This window comes from Pagrus pagrus (assembly GCF_965226575.1).
Source record: "Pagrus pagrus genome assembly, chromosome: 8".
NCBI classification, from domain to species: domain Eukaryota; kingdom Metazoa; phylum Chordata; class Actinopteri; order Spariformes; family Sparidae; genus Pagrus; species Pagrus pagrus.
Genome location: NC_140192.1, coordinates 29,156,234 through 29,172,237, shown reverse-complemented (window position 1 = coordinate 29,172,237; position 16,004 = coordinate 29,156,234). Strand labels below are relative to the sequence as shown.

General features: G+C 41.5%; 1 protein-coding gene across 2 annotated transcripts; it reads left to right on the top strand.

The window, feature by feature from the left end:
* The first annotated feature begins 6,903 nt into the window (after positions 1–6,903).
* Positions 6,904–13,223, top strand: isl1a (ISL LIM homeobox 1a). 2 transcript variants are annotated; one of them, XM_084359462.1, is made up of 6 exons: positions 6,904–7,057; positions 7,451–7,640; positions 8,638–8,897; positions 9,967–10,253; positions 10,863–11,030; positions 12,290–13,223. In XM_084359462.1, exons 1-6 carry the CDS (start codon positions 7,030–7,032, stop codon positions 12,404–12,406), a joined length of 1,050 nt encoding a protein of 349 aa, XP_084215588.1. In that variant the 5' UTR covers positions 6,904–7,029; the 3' UTR covers positions 12,407–13,223. The 2 variants fall into 2 exon arrangements, with proteins under 2 accessions (XP_084215588.1, XP_084215587.1); XM_084359461.1 differs by having other exon boundaries at positions 6,940–7,057; positions 9,970–10,253.
* Positions 13,224–16,004: the final 2,781 nt, after the last annotated feature.

Here is a 16,004-nt window from a genome sequence, read left to right as displayed (position 1 = left end):
TAAAGCTGTTCCTCAACCAAGCCTTTTTCTGGCTAATGTCCAGTCGCAGGAGAATGAAGTAGATCAGGTATAACTCAGGCTCACTCACTGTTGAGCCCACATCTTCACTGAGATGAGGCTCAAGCTGAAGCTATTGCACAGATGAAGCTATTGCACTGGGTGGGTGGACCTTGCTCAGAGCCGACAGGACAGGAGTCCTGTGTATTAGTACACAGGACTCCATTCACAGGAGACATTCACCAGTGTTTATATTGTTGCTGTTTACATAACTCTGGATGCAAACTCAAATAATGCTCTGCAGGAATTGTATGATGTCGTCATCGGCAACATGACAAAACAACTAGATGGAATTGTTATTGTAGCTGGATATTTTAATTAAACAGACCTCAGAACAATTTAACCTAAATCTAACCAGCATGGCCAGATCGCCACCAGAGGCAGAAATATGCTGGACCATGTCTATGCAAATGTTCAGGAGGGTCAATCCATCAGTTAAAACTTGTCAGGCAACAGGATGTTGGTAGTGGATCCTTTGGGTCCTGTATGTAGGGGGGTGGGGCGTCCATGGATTGTACTTGTTCCGGCATATCCCACAGATACTTGATTGGATTGGGATCTGGGGAATTTGGAGGCCTGATCAACACCTTGAGCTCTTTGTTGTGTTCCTCAAACTGTTCCTGAGCAGTTTTTGTTGCTTATCAGGGTCCATTGTTCTGCCATCACAGAGTGCCGTTACCATGAGCGGGTGTACTTGGCCCACAGCGGCTTTTGGATGGGTGGTGTGTGTCAAGTGGCATCCACATGATTGCCTGGACCCAAGGTTTCCCAGCAGAACATTGCATTGTAACAAGATCATTAATGCTATTTACATCACCTGTTAGTGGTTTTAATGTTGTGGCTGATTGGTGTAGATCTCCAGTATTGTCATATATCAGCAAATGTGTTGATGAGCTGGTGATCACAAACACAGTAAAATCATTCCCCAACCAGAAGGCCTGGATGACTGGAGAGGTGAGGGCTCTATCCAGAACCAAAAAAGCTGCATTTTTGGTCAGGTGAAGAAGAAGCATACAATAGCGCCAGAGCAAGACTGCAAGAGGAGACATTAGCAGAGACTGGAGAGGGACCTCAACACCAACAGCCCTAAAGATATCTGATCCGATCCAGCACGTCACATTGTGTTCGAGGTCACGTTGCCAGATGAGCTGAACACATTTTTGCCCACTTTGGTCTCCTCCACAAAGACTAAGCTGGAAAGTCTACTCTGCCTCCAGAGGACTGGCCATTTTAAATACCACAGCAGATGTGAGAAAGTTCCTGCTGAGAGTGAATATAAATAAGGCTGCTGGTCCAGATAATATACCTTGCATAATCACCCTTACACTGATGAAGTGCTTTGAGAAACTGGTTCTCCAGCACATCAAAGTCAACATTGTTTCAAGCTTAGACCCTCACCAGTATGCTTTCAGAACCAACAGATCCACAGAGGATGCCTTATCCACTATCCTCCACTCTCTTTGGGTCTTCACACACCCGTCAGGATAAGAACAAAAATATTAGAATGCTGTTTGTTGATTTCAGCTCAGTAGCCAATACAATCTCACCAATGAAGCTGACTGGAAAACACTCTGGGTTTTACTGCAATTGTATATTAGACTTCCTCACAAACAAACCCCAAATAGTTTGGATTGGCAGTCAAACCTCCTCCCTCCCACCAAGGTGTGGGCTCAGCCCCTTTCTGTTCACACTGTACACTCATGACTGCACTCCCATCAACATCAAGAGAACTCTATTGTGAAGTATGCAGACAACACCACCATCATCAGCCGTATTATGAACAATGATGAGAGTTCATATCGGGAAATCAACAATCTTAGTGGTGCACCAAGATTAATCTACTAAGGTAGAGCAGGTGAACGGTTTTAGGTTCCTGGGAATCAGTATACAGAGAACCTTTATTGGTGATCACACATATCCAGCCTGGTTCAAAAAAACAACAACAAAATAAAAAAACTCCTATATTTCTTCTACTTCCGAAGAAAACTTAAGAAGGATAGATTTCAGAGCCAACTTCTTGTCAGCTTTTAGTGACATCAGTAATGTGAGATGTCTGCACAGAGCTCAAAGGAAACTAAACGACAACACCCACCCAGCCACAGTCTGTTCACCCTGCTGTCGTCTGGCAAAAAATACATAAGTATCTGCTGCCATACAACCAGACTACAGAGCAGCTCCATTCCACCAGCTGTGAGACTCCTCAATTCATCATCAACACTCCAATTCACTCCAAAAAAAGTTTCTCTCCTAGGTAGCACAAAGGAGTTTGACTAAATGTCATTTGGCAATCAGTTTTGTAAAATATCAAATAAATTAACCTTGTGTTTTAAAAAGCAGTATAGCATGATAGTTTGGACTTAAGTGTACAAGGGCAAGTGCGTTTCATTTTAATCCCCTGCTCCTCCCCCGCCCACTTTCCTTCTGCTCACCAAGTGGCCTCCATGTGACTGATGCCGTTACGTAATACCAAGGGCTGAGGGTGACTGAATGACAGCAAGTACTAATACTATTGAAGTGCAGTGATTGTCTTGTGCGGTTTTGCAGAATTCTTCTACGTATATCAACATCATGTCTGTTGATAGGATTGATATGGTGCACATTTCATGACCAAAACTGACCATCTTGGGGAAAATCATATAGCATAGTTCATGTGAAGTAAAAACTGTAAAAATTGTGATTTTCATTCAGTCATCTGTCAGTGCTAGTCTGATTTGTAGATAGGGCACTGAAAGAAGTGTGTGACCATCAACAGTAGAAGAGAACAATGAGCATTGTGTTGTAATCATCATTGTCATGATAATGTAAAACATAACGCTGAAAGAATCTCTTTCAGTGTTATTTTTTTCCACCTGTTTATCCTCATATTTGTGATTTTTTTTATTCCAATCTATCAATACATTTTCTATTTTGTTTCAATTTAGTTTTTCTTTTATTATTAACTTGAGTATTTACTGGATCGAGTTTCTGTTGTATTGTAAAGCACTTATAACTGGCCTTCTTTATATAGTTTGAAAATGTGTAATTGACATTTTGGCCTCTCACAAACTATTACCAGGGAAACCTCAAATAAACTAAACTTACCATTGCTACCTATTTTTTATTTTATATAAGTTAAGTTTATATAACAAAAAAAAAGAAGTCAGTGGACCGTAGGAGAGAGAAAGCTATATATATAGAGAGAATACAAGAATGTAAATGGGTACAAATTAGTTGCTCCACACCATAATATACAGAATGCCAGGAGACTATAGAATAATACAAGTAATGACAATGATGACAGGTTTCAGGTTTTCCAGCTGACTTTCGAACCTGGATCCAGCTGACATCCAGCTACAGGAGCATTCGAGGTCCAATCAGGGAGGGATTAAGAATACAGAGGGCCCTGGGCACAAAATCTTGGGAGCCCTTTTAGGAAATGTACTGTATAGAAAATTTTTTAAAAGATGCAGAAAAAAATACAGAGGACCTGACCTCCTCAATGGTAGCTATAGACCTGTTTCCTGGGAATCAACATCAAGATCTTGGCATGGACATGTGGACAAGAAAGGTGATTAAAAAGGTTGAAGGTGGTTATTAAAACTGCCCAGACACTACTAATACCCATCTACCAAGTATCAATGATATCAGTGAGATGAGGTGTCTGCACAGAGCCCAAAGAATACTAAAAGACAACGTCCATCTCAGCCAGTCCGTTCACCCAGCTGCTGCAAACCATACAGGAGTATCCGCTGCCATTCCACCAGAGTACAGAGCAGCTTCTTCCCTCAGGCTGTGAGCCTCCTGAACTTATCCTCCGCACCTGAAATAATTTGCTTTTATTTTGTGATTCATTTAATCATCCATTAATATATCATGGTTACAGTTATTTTTACACTTATGAAAAGCTAATATTAAGTTAGTTTATAACTTTTGTTACCCACATGAAATGTGTCAATTGCCTATTCACCAAGTGAACCACGACACCCTCACTCTTTGGTATAGAATTTCTTTATGTAGTGAAAGGTACACTTTTGGCACTGGCACTGAAACTTTGCACTGGGCTTATTACTGGCCACCACAATCATCCCATATAAACAAAAAACCCGACTACATGAGTCAGGTAAATAATTTTCTGTGTTGTAACAAATGACAGATGGTGTAGCTCTTCTCATGAAGACAGTCTCCACTATAAAATATCATATTGATGTATCACCTGGCCCTGCTGGTATGACTTTTGGGAAACAAAACAGAAGTGAAATCAAACTGTACAGCATCAATTAATTGTTCCTATTTTTCCGAGGACTCCTTAAAGTCTCTCTGTGTGGATAAAAAGATTATTAATGAAAACTGTTTTTACTTGTTTCACCTTAAGACTTGTAGTCTACCAAAAGACTTTGACTACCTTGCCATGCTCCCCATTAACTTTACAGTGATCGGAGTGACTGAAACTTGGTGAAATAGCCAGGAGGTGTCTGTGTTTCCTGTCAATGGCTGTAGTCACTATCAATGTTTTAGATCAAATCGAGGCAGAGGTGGTGTGTCTCTCTTTGTTGAGGAAAACATTCAGCATCTTCCCTTTGCAATGATCTTGTTGCTTTAGTTGGAGATGGCCAAGGCCAAGGCTGTCTTTTTGGAGCTTGTTGAGCCTTTCTATAGAAAGGTTATTGTTGGAGTTACTTTTAGTGCCAAATTCCATTATCAATTGCTTCACTGACTGTTTTTATAATGCTCAAGGTAAGATTTCAAACAAGAAAAAAATGCCAAATTATGGGTGATTTCAACATCAACCTCCTAATTAGCATCCCAGTTTATTGACCATCTTAATGTCTTGTCATTATATATTTACAAATCCCTTTTGTGCCTCTGGTATTTTGTTCTGTGACTTATCTGGCCATCTTCCTGTATTTCATTTTGTTCCCTGAGTTGCTAAAGGTTCATGAGGTTGTTGTCTGAAATTTTAATAACAAAAATATTAACAAGCAAGCCTTTGTTAACTAACTGCTTGAAACGTTCTATTGCCAAGAAGCATAATCTCTGAGCAGATATGTTAAAGTTCAAAAGTTACTTATCAGCAAGAAAGCAATTTGTATCATGGAATAATACATCATCAGATTATAGGTTGATTTCTTGTGGGGTGCCACAAGGATCGATCCTGGGACCTTACATTTCCTTATTTATGTAAGTGACCTTATCAAAAGTATTTTTCAATTACAATATTTGTATATTGTATCACACTCTGTTAAAGATAAAAAAATAATAGTATCAGAAATGAACACACATGAGTAAAGTGTAAAGCTAGTTGAAGGCAAACAAATGATCACTCAACACAAAGGAAAGTTCATACATGATGTTTATGCCTGGAAATGTAAAAAAAAACAAAATGCCTTTCCATGGTGAACATGTTGCCAATTATACCTTAGAAAAGGTTACAGTCGCTAAATGTATCTGAATTCTTATAAATGAAAATCTCACCTGGAAAAATCATTAAACATTTGTTTCTATTATAGCAAACAGTATTGGAGTAATCAGGGGAATATCAAGAAAAATCCCTCTCAATCTATATTACACAACGATCTGTCCCTCCATCTCACACATCTTTTCAACTGTACTTTTTCACTGCAAAAACATTTCATCAGAATTAGAACATCCTCCAACAGATTCACAAGTTCTCTTCCCTTTCCCACTCTCTGTACGTGCTCCCCATCTTTAAACCACTTTCAAATGTGTTTTTTTTTTGTTTGTTGAATCCATTCACAACTGAGTCTGTTTTCAAAATGTATTTCAGTTCAATTCCCAAATCCATGATTATAATACAAGGTCAGCCAATAATCTTCTAAATAAATAAAATAAAACTTTTTCACAATTTTCTATAAGATTCCAAGGAAGAAGCTGTCCATACATTTAACATCTTCTCTGTATCTGTGTCATGTTACTTTATCTGTTTCTCTTCATGTTGAACCTTCTCATTAGGAGAGCCACTGGACTGCTTTGATGGTGTTTTTTTTTTTTTTTTTTTGTTCATTTTGTCTCTTCCTGCACAATTATTTCTGACGTTTGTTTTTCACTTCGCTATCATTATCTACTGCATGTATTCTGTTTCTTGTTATAGATCTATTGTGCATTTTTTTTATGTGCACATTGAGTTTAATAACAGTGCTGGAGGTGTCCTCTGTGTGTTACTGCTGTATGTTGACGGAGCCAGTAGGTTACAGACACAAGAGGGCGTGTTGGTGTGTGTCGGAGCTGCTCCTGCGGGTCCTGGCCTGTCACCGCTCTGATTTAGAGCTCATACTATCAGCTGTTCTCTGCTGAAAACCACGCATGTGCATATTTTAGCGATATGTTTCGTTAGGTTTAAGGATTACATGTTTCCTCTAAGCTTTTACAGTCAACCCATATTGTTAAGTTTGCTTTTTAGAGTCATCTCACACAAGGCTGTTTTCTGAGTTTCTGAAAAGTTATTGTGAGGTTTTCATCTGACAGCGGCACAAGGCATCCTTATAGGCTATATCATTACTGGACCACAGAGATACAATAATCAAACAAACAAACAAACAAACAAACAAAAAAAATAAATATATGAAAGTTTTTATTTCCCTTTATGGAAAATCATGTAAACACACTGACTAAAAAACAAGAGAAGGAAGAAGAGAGCAGAAAAGAGCAAAGCAACGCTGCAAAACAAATGATGAGGAGCAAGTGTGCCTGTGTGTGCGTGCGTGCGTGCGTGAGTGTGTGTGGTTAGTGCTGGTCAGGGTCTGTAGAGCCAATCAGCTGCTCATGCAGATGACGTTCTGCTGTCCTACGTCAGCCCCACCGCTCGTCAGGATCAGAGCTCCACACACACCGGCAACTAACACATACACACACTCCCTCTCCGAGCCGGACAGCACAGCCCCAGGCCTGGCAGCCCGGCAGCGGAGGACACATCCAGCCTTCCAGGTGCCGCAGCCCGTTGTGACAGTGGACCCAACATCGCCTTACTTTGTGGACATGGGAGACATGGGGGACCCGCCGAAAAGTAAGAAACTTTTTCAGTGTTTGGATGCGATGCTTGAGAGTTGCATTAGTTGTGATGCTACAGACAGGACATATGTTCTTGGCCTTTAAAATTCTTTGGTAACATAAAATGCTACATTTTATAGAAGTGTCAGTAAAGATTTAGGTAATCGGATATCACCTATAGACTCTTTCATCCAGGCTATTCAGAAACAATAGCTTAATAAAAATAATAATAATAATAATAATAATAATAATAATAATAATAATGATAATAATGATGATAATAATAATAATAATCATAATAATAATTGTAGGTCAATTGGTAGGCTACATTATAAGATGAGTCTGCCTGTTTGTCAGCGGACAGTTGTGACCGGTTATGTGATGTGTCCCGCTCATGCTGGTCTTTCAGAGAAGCGGCTGGTGTCTTTGTGCGTGGGCTGCGGGAACCAGATCCACGACCAGTACATCCTGCGGGTCTCCCCGGACCTGGAGTGGCACGCCGCCTGTCTCAAATGTGCCGAATGCAGCCAGTACCTGGACGAGTCCTGCACGTGCTTCGTCAGGGACGGAAAGACGTACTGTAAACGGGACTACATCAGGTAGGACGGCCGGGACGGGACGGGACGACCCCCTTCACATACCAGACAGAAGCTGGAGCTGCGCGCAGACTGGAATTATTATTATTTATATTTCACCATTTTAGTTTGAGAATATCCGGAGTGATTTCAGACACACGGGGAGACTTGTTCTCAGTGGATTAAATGATTTTCAGTATTATGAACAATATCATCTTCACTGCTACGACACCTGTTATTGTTAAGAAATGTCAGTATTTCATTTACTCACGTTCATCGGGTGCTTTTTAAAAACCTGAAGCACTTTACATCAGGCCTGCACCATTTACTGGCTAAATAATGATTGGGATCAGATTGTAGCATCCTGGCCGCTGTGCTCTGTGACAGATGGACCTGTAGAAAATAATGGGAAAAAAAAACCATCCACACTTAAGCTTTTTTTTTTTTTTTTTTAAATAATAACAAAGCCTGTAAATTACTCTGTAATTTGGTGTAATTATAACACGTAAACAGTGATTGGATCACAGCCTGAGAGGCCTTCATTTATTGTCTCATCACTAAATTCTACTGAAGTTGTATTTCAGAGATCACACTGGAGATAAAAGTATGATCCAAAAATGATTTCACTCTAATGATATTATATCAAGTAGGCTACGTCATAAACAATAATATAACTATCAATAATAATTATAGCAACAATGAATAATAATATGAAAATACTGTTTTATAATTATTATATATGATGTGTAGAAATATCATGTATAACTGTTTGAAAATGAAACCGTGAGGCATATTATCATTATTACTATTATCATTATTATTATTATCATCATTATTATTATTATTATTATTATTATTATTATTATTATTATTATTATCATCATCATTATTATTATAGTTCTTTTTGTCCTTGTACAAAATGATCGATCGTGTTATTTCGGTCAGGGGCAGCTGAGCTTCCTGCAGTCGAACTGATCAGACCGTGTGTGTGTGTGTGTGTGTGTGTGTGCGTCTCCCGCAGGTTATACGGGATTAAATGCGCTAAATGCAACATCGGATTCAGTAAGAACGACTTCGTGATGAGGGCCCGCTCCAAGGTCTACCACATCGAGTGTTTCCGTTGCGTGGCCTGCAGTCGGCAGCTCATCCCGGGGGACGAGTTCGCTCTGCGGGAGGACGGGCTCTTCTGTCGGGCCGACCACGACGTGGTAGAACGGGCCAGTCTGGGCACCGGAGACCCGCTCAGCCCGCTGCACCCAGCCAGACCGCTGCAGATGGCAGGTAAAGTCCCGGGGAGTGGGAGACAGGAGACAGGACAGTTGCTGGTGGAATACTGAAACTTGCTCGGCGGCTCTGGCTGTGACTTCTCTTCAGTTCAGAACTCTTTCTTCCTGTGTGCCTGCTTGGATTTTGGTCAGGTGCTTCATGAAATGACTAATTTTCCGAGTTGACTCTGAGTCTGTGGTGTTTCACATTCAGATTAACTGCTGCTGCTGCTGCATGTCACTGTGCCACACAGTTGTATTCAGGCGCAGTGTTGTACACTCGGACTGTAATGTCAGAGTTTTTATCTGGATCATAATGTAAATGCAGGCACAGGAAACTGCTTCACTCCCGACAGGAGCGTTTCATGTTGACCTGGCTCTGCTGTCTGCTGCTCGGAACATGTTTGTTCAGTCATTCCAGGCTCGGTAGATTAGATACAGCGGGCGCTGCTGTCAGAAATAGGCCCACACAAAGTTATCACTGCTGAGGAGTGCGAAAAACGGCTGCGGGTCCGGGATGCGATTGTTGTTACCTCGGCTACGTGTGCCGTGCAGTGCACTGCTGGTCTGCAGTCAGTTGGGGGGTTTGTCTCGCACGGAGCAGTCCAGCTGCCCTGCTGCGTCTTAAAACACATTTGGACCTTGGATCAGAAGGTCCAGTCAGAGCTGCACCGTCCCCCTGCATTCAAACCACATATGCAGATATGCTGGAACATAGTTGTATTTAGAGGTGCTTTACCACATGCCTATTTTTATCAGATTTACTAACGCGCTGTGCTGCACTGTCATTCTGCTGCTCTTACGCAAAACTCCCGGACCTGGTCCTCAGCGGCCTGTGGTGTCAGCAGCGCTGTGTTATAGAGTATAAAGCTGCTGAGCCAGACAAGTGTCTGCAAGCATGATTAAAAAACTCATGATTACCAAAGTTCAGCGTCCTGTGCTGCAGGAGCAGCTGAACAGAACTGGATACAACTCATGAGCCTGTCTCCTCCGTTCACATTATGTCTCTTCATGTAAAGCCGCTCTGCACACAGATTCATTGATTAGGTCTTTCTCTGGGTTGTCTCTCCGTCCTTTCCCAACAGCAGAACCAATCTCCGCCCGGCAGCCCGCGCTGCGGCCTCACGTCCACAAACAGCCGGAGAAGACCACCCGCGTCCGGACGGTGCTAAACGAGAAGCAGCTGCACACGCTGCGGACCTGCTACAACGCCAACCCAAGGCCCGACGCTCTCATGAAGGAGCAACTCGTTGAAATGACCGGCCTCAGCCCGCGGGTGATCCGGGTCTGGTTCCAGAACAAGCGGTGCAAAGACAAGAAGAGGAGCCTGCTGATGAAGCAGCTGCAGCAACAGCAGCCAAATGACAAGACGGTAAGAGGATGTCCCGGGTTACTGAGCGGCACAACACCCTGTGCAGACCACTGGGGATGGGAATGATCCTCCAGGACAAAAACTCATGTATTGTAGTCTTTGATCAGAGACAGACCTCAACTGTTGTCCACCTGTCTTTCATTATTAATTAAGTTAAAGTTAAGTCAAATGAAATCATGTGTAGATCTGAGGCAGCATCTCTCCGGGCGGCCGGAACAAGAAGCCTGCACAGTCAAATGTGTTTGTTTCATAAAGCCCCGAAACTCACCTCAGTACAGTCACAGGACATGGTGATGGAGGGTCCCACGGATCACCACACACACACACACACACACACACACACACACACACACACACACACACACACACACTTATGTTTCTCTGTGTATTTGTTTTTTCTTCACTTGTTTATTGATTGTACTGCTGATTGTATAGTGGATTCATTTATTTCAGAGGTACATACACACACACGCATGCACGCGCGCGCGCACACGCACACACACACACACACACACACACGCAGAGCCAGCCACCCACTCCATCATCTGTGATCACCCACAATGAGAGATGTGTACTTGGTGGTGCTGACCGCGAGACGTCCTCTTCCAGAACATCCAGGGAATGACGGGCACCCCGATGGTGGCAGCCAGTCCGGAGCGGCACGACGGCGGCATCCAGGCCAACCCGGTGGAGGTGCAGAGCTACCAGCCGCCCTGGAAGGTCCTCAGCGACTTCGCCTTGCAGAGCGACATCGACCAGCCGGCCTTCCAACAACTGGTTCGTGTTATTTGTTCACTAAGTCATTTATTTGCTTTCTTTTATTTAAGACACTCGATTTCTATTCTGAACCTTTGAAGTGCAGAATAATCACATTTCTGTCTCAGTAGAGAAGGTAGCATATTTTTTATAACTGCAATTTGTCCAAACAAATATCAGATTTTATTCTTCCGATTGTATCGACTCTAAAATTCTCCATCTAAAGCTTTATTTACAAAAACCCTCCAGCTGCCGCTCCACAGAGCGTCTCCTCCGTCATCCTGTTAATTCTAACTCTGATGTTTCGGTGGACTCATCTCAGCCATCATATGACGGGATGGTTTCGTGTTGGTGCACACGTTTTCTCAGCTGTCAAACATAAGTTCTTGTCTCTAAAACGTTTGGAGATCATTTTATTCTCTTTCTTCTCTGCTGGGTTGTGTCTTTGGGTCGCGCACTCACACAGCGTGAGACAGCCTCCAGAAACCTCCTCAGATCAGCTCCAGCAGAGAAGCGCTCCGACTGCAGGTGGACACAAAATAGCGCCACGCGTTTCTGCGCCTGTGAATGGATTATTAGGATTTATGACAAAAACTGGAATGCGACACGCAATGTATCCGTTCTGTGGCTGCGGGAAAGCTGGGCTGTTTTTCAGACGAGTAACATAGTGTTAGCTGTGGATTGAGAAAGGGACCGAGGCCTGGTTCATTTAGTCTGAGACCAGGATTAAGATGAACTGCCAGTAAAACGTGTCAGTAATAAGACGATCAGACCCAGCAGAGGAGCAAATACAAAAAGTCGTGTAGAGGTTTGAATGTGTGTGTTTTTCTCATCGTCCAGGGAGCCGAAGATTTCATTACTATATAATTATCAAACAGAGTTTAATCCTCCATAAAATAGTCTATTTAAAATATAGAATTATATGTCAGAGGGAATATCAAGCCCGTGTTTCCTGTTATAAATTAGACTTCTTCAATTAGTAATAACAGTTGTTCCCAGTCTTCCTCTGACACCGTGTGATGTCACTGTGACTGCAGGCCAAATGATTTTTCGGTAAATCCTCCCAGTGGACTGATTCTCTGTTGATATCTCACCGGACAGGAATGTAAAGAATGTCGCCTCATCACTTTATTCACATGCTCGGATGTCTTGTCTTTTTAGTCTGTGCCTCCATCCTGCCTGCTGAGACACTGAGCAGGCCTGTTCGTCCTCAGCCACCGCTCTGAGACCATCTTGTGGTGTGTGCAGATGTTTCTGACTCCTGCCTGATGTGTCCGCAGGTCACGTTCTCGGAGGGAGGACCGGGCTCGAACTCGACGGGCAGCGAAGTAGCGTCCATGTCGTCTCAGCTTCCAGACACGCCGAACAGCATGGTATCCAGCCCCATCGAGGCCTGAGCCGACGCCGCATGGACGGACTGAACTGAACACGCAGTCCCCGTTCACCCCGCCACCCCCACCCCCCCGACTGCACCAAACAACCCCCCTGGTTGTATTTTGACACTGTGAAGACAATCATGGGATTTTACCACAGCCACCCACTCTAATGTCCATCCAGAAGATGCGTCATCATGGCCGGTGCTGCACGTTCACACCTGGTCACAGTTGCCAAAACGAGAAGACATGAACCTGATTCCACCGATAAATGGACCTCTGAAGAGGAAGAACTCTGAAATCTGAATCTTATACTTGCTGTGTGCTACTTTGAATGGAAAACAGTGACTGGTGATTTTATAATTCGATACATGCACATCATCATATAATAGACATTCGGAGGGAACAGCACTGCTTTCTTCATTTAACTTCACGATTTCCTTCATGACCCAAGTACTAAAGCATTTGCAACAAGGTATACCTCTATTTTGCCACAAGCTTCGTGGGACATTTGTGTGAGTTAGTGTCCGTCCGAGAATATTTTTTTTTTTCTTTCCCAAAGATGTGTATAATTAATAATAAGTTAAAAAATACCGTTAGCTCTGGAAAAAATGTTTCGTTTGTTCCCGTGCAACAAAAATTATTTATTATTTATTGTCGACAAATTTGCCACCTTTTGTGTAACTTTTCTTAACTGAAGTAAAAAGAAAGAAACAAAAAAAGGCTGGAGTTTGGTCTGTGGATTTTCTATCAAGATTTAATCTTTCATGGTTATTTAAAGATACAAACTAGAATAATAAGAGTTTTGATCTATGAAATGTTTTTTTTTTCTCTTTGTGAATATTCACACGTGGCTATCGATCTATTAAATGGCTTGATAGATATCCTGTGGTTAATCTGGTGTCATGTTGGTGCAGATGTTGTCTCAGTTTACTTGAAGGCTGCCGAGCTGCTTCAGAACAAACTCCAAACTCTGCAGAACCTCTCTGTTTTAACAGAACCTCTCTGTTTTAACAGAACCTCTGACTCCTAAAATCCTATTTTCTTGTAACAAGATGATCCAATCTGACGGCGAAATGATATCGTTTGAAAACTGTTTAGAATCGAAAGTCATTATCTTGATTTGAGTGCCATCATTTTTACGAGACATTACAACAATGTCACCTAATTGTTTCATGTTTAAAGAACAATCTGGAATGAAATGACTTCAGATACTGCGGACACACACACACACACACACACACACACACACACACACACACACACACACACACACACACACAGACGGACTGTTTACAAGATTACTGTGAGCGTTTGCTGGGATTTATATTTCATATAAAAAAAGTCAGATGCTGCTGTTTTTATTCTTTCAGCTCTAAAAAAACAAACAAACAAACAAACAAAAAAAAAAACAGAAGAATATTTGAAATCACAATTTAATGCTGAGATTATTCAGATTTGGGAGACTCCACTGATCCTCTGTGTCATTTTAACCATCAGAAAAAAAAAAAAAAAAAAAGTGCCTCAAATATTTTCTAAATTTATGTTTTTTTAAGCTGACTGTTGTTTTCTGTCTCTGAAGCAACACTCAGTACCTGACCAGGCACTGTTCCACTATGCACCAAAAGATGTTATTGTATGTGTACGCTGACAGACTTATGAGATTTGAAGGTTTGCATTCTTCATCCTCTACTTTAAAGTCTGCAGGTTGGTTGATGCAGATGCTGAATATCCCCTGCACGTTTGAGACTGTTCATTGAAATATGTAGAAAAACTGAGGTTTCATGTAGAATGACCTGACTTGACAATGTCAGTCTGTCAGTGCATCACTGTCATTCTTTTTCTGCTTAATGTTACTCAATGAGTCCACAGTCAGTCCTCCTGCCTCCTGTTCTATGAGTATTCTGTGCATAAGCATATTACAGAAAGCTGCATTTGATACCTTCTTGCCTGGAACTGAATTTATAGCCAGAGTTGACAGGTAGTCTTGCCCTAATAATTCATTGATTTTATATATATACCAAAAAAGGCTGTTAAATGCATCATAAAGGGTCTCTTAAAAGCGGGCACGTATTAAAGACAGAATTGTATTTGTGATTTCTTACAGCTTTCATTCCCCATCATATCTATTGAAAATAGCTCATTTGCGATACAATACAAAAAAACTCAAACTGTCTACAGACCTCATAGTTTATTGAGACCAGAGAAACTAATTAATCAGCTAAGCAAGCCCCAGTCACGTCATCGCAACTGAAGCTGGTAGCTGGTCCATCCTCTTTAAACCTTTGGGATCACCTGCACATGTGTTACAACAACATGCCCAATTCTGAAACTTCCATTGGCCTGTCTGTGTCCGTTATATACCTCGTGGGTGTTTTTAAAGAGAACGAGAGGAATCTTTCAACACAATAATATTTACTCATTTTTGAGTTGGACTAAAAAAAGAGAGCCATGATCTGAACCAGCAGCAATACAATGTGGCTTTATCATATGGATAACAAGACCACTGTAAATCACATGTGAAATTGATTTCTCTGCAAAAATACAAAGAAATCAGAAAGATCATTTGATGTGGGTTGTTATTTTCAAAAATAAATACTAGCTGAAACTTATGTTACGAGCAATATATTGATTAATGATACAAGCTTTTTATGTAGTAGTCCAGTAAACACAAATAGGCTTCAACAGAAACAGTTGAATGTATGTCATTAATTGCTAATGATATTAAGAATAACTGTAATTAGAAAACCATGTTGTACAATAGTACCACCTGTAGCCTCGGTGTAGTCTGCACTGCAGCTGATGAAGTTAGTAATGAGGGAAGTCACACCAGCAGTTAAATTCAATGAAGATCATTCATCATTCTACGCGATGGATCATAATTGTGAATAACACCATTAGTAATTTCACAAATAACAAATGAAAACTATCAGTGAACACGAAACAAATTTGTACAATCAATCTGCGAGACAAGATTTCAGAGCAGGAAATACAGAGGACAGGAAAGCTTACAATAAGTGGAGCATGAGCATGGACAGAGGGCTTTATCTTCAAACGAGTGTATTGCCTCTGGTTTTTCGCTATATTGAGGAAAATGCCACACACTGCACCTGTCTGTCTGGTATTTCCATGTCTTGCCATCCAGAGAGGTGCACTGGGGGGAGTGTCACAAGCAATCTAGCAATGCACTGTAATTTTGGTGTCAAGATTCACTGTGTTTTGCACCTTCTGCCTGCTGCTCAGAGCAGGTAAACAGCCCACTGCACAGCGCACCTTTGCCCTCTCATAGAACCTTTTTTATGTATGCTTTTACTGTCTATTTCACTTTCACTCTATACTTTCCAAAGTCAAGTAAAGATATCTCCATGCACCCCAAGGATACATTTTTACTCCAAATGTAGCAGTAATTTCCAAAAGCAGTCATCCACAACAGCTCCATTTAGCTCCGTATTAGTTTGCTGAGTCCCCATATAGCCATTTAAAGGTTGGCTAAACCTTAACTATGCCTATGCCATAGTTAAGGTTTTGTTTTAGGTTTGGACACAAAAACCTCTTTCATATGAAGTTTTGTATCTGTATCAACTTTATATTTCATTCACTTTCATCATGGCGGTTGAGAGTC

What these genes read in the sequence shown, in the direction of transcription:
- isl1a (XM_084359462.1), top strand. Translation starts at nt 7,030, where the DNA reads ATGGGAGACATGGGGGACCCGCCGAAAA. An exon ending in TGTAAACGGGACTACATCAG is followed by an intron (nt 7,641 to 8,637) that starts GTAGGACGGCCG and finishes CGTCTCCCGCAG; the next exon opens with GTTATACGGGATTAAATGCG. An exon ending in AGCCGGCCTTCCAACAACTG is followed by an intron (nt 11,031 to 12,289) that starts GTTCGTGTTATT and finishes ATGTGTCCGCAG; the next exon opens with GTCACGTTCTCGGAGGGAGG.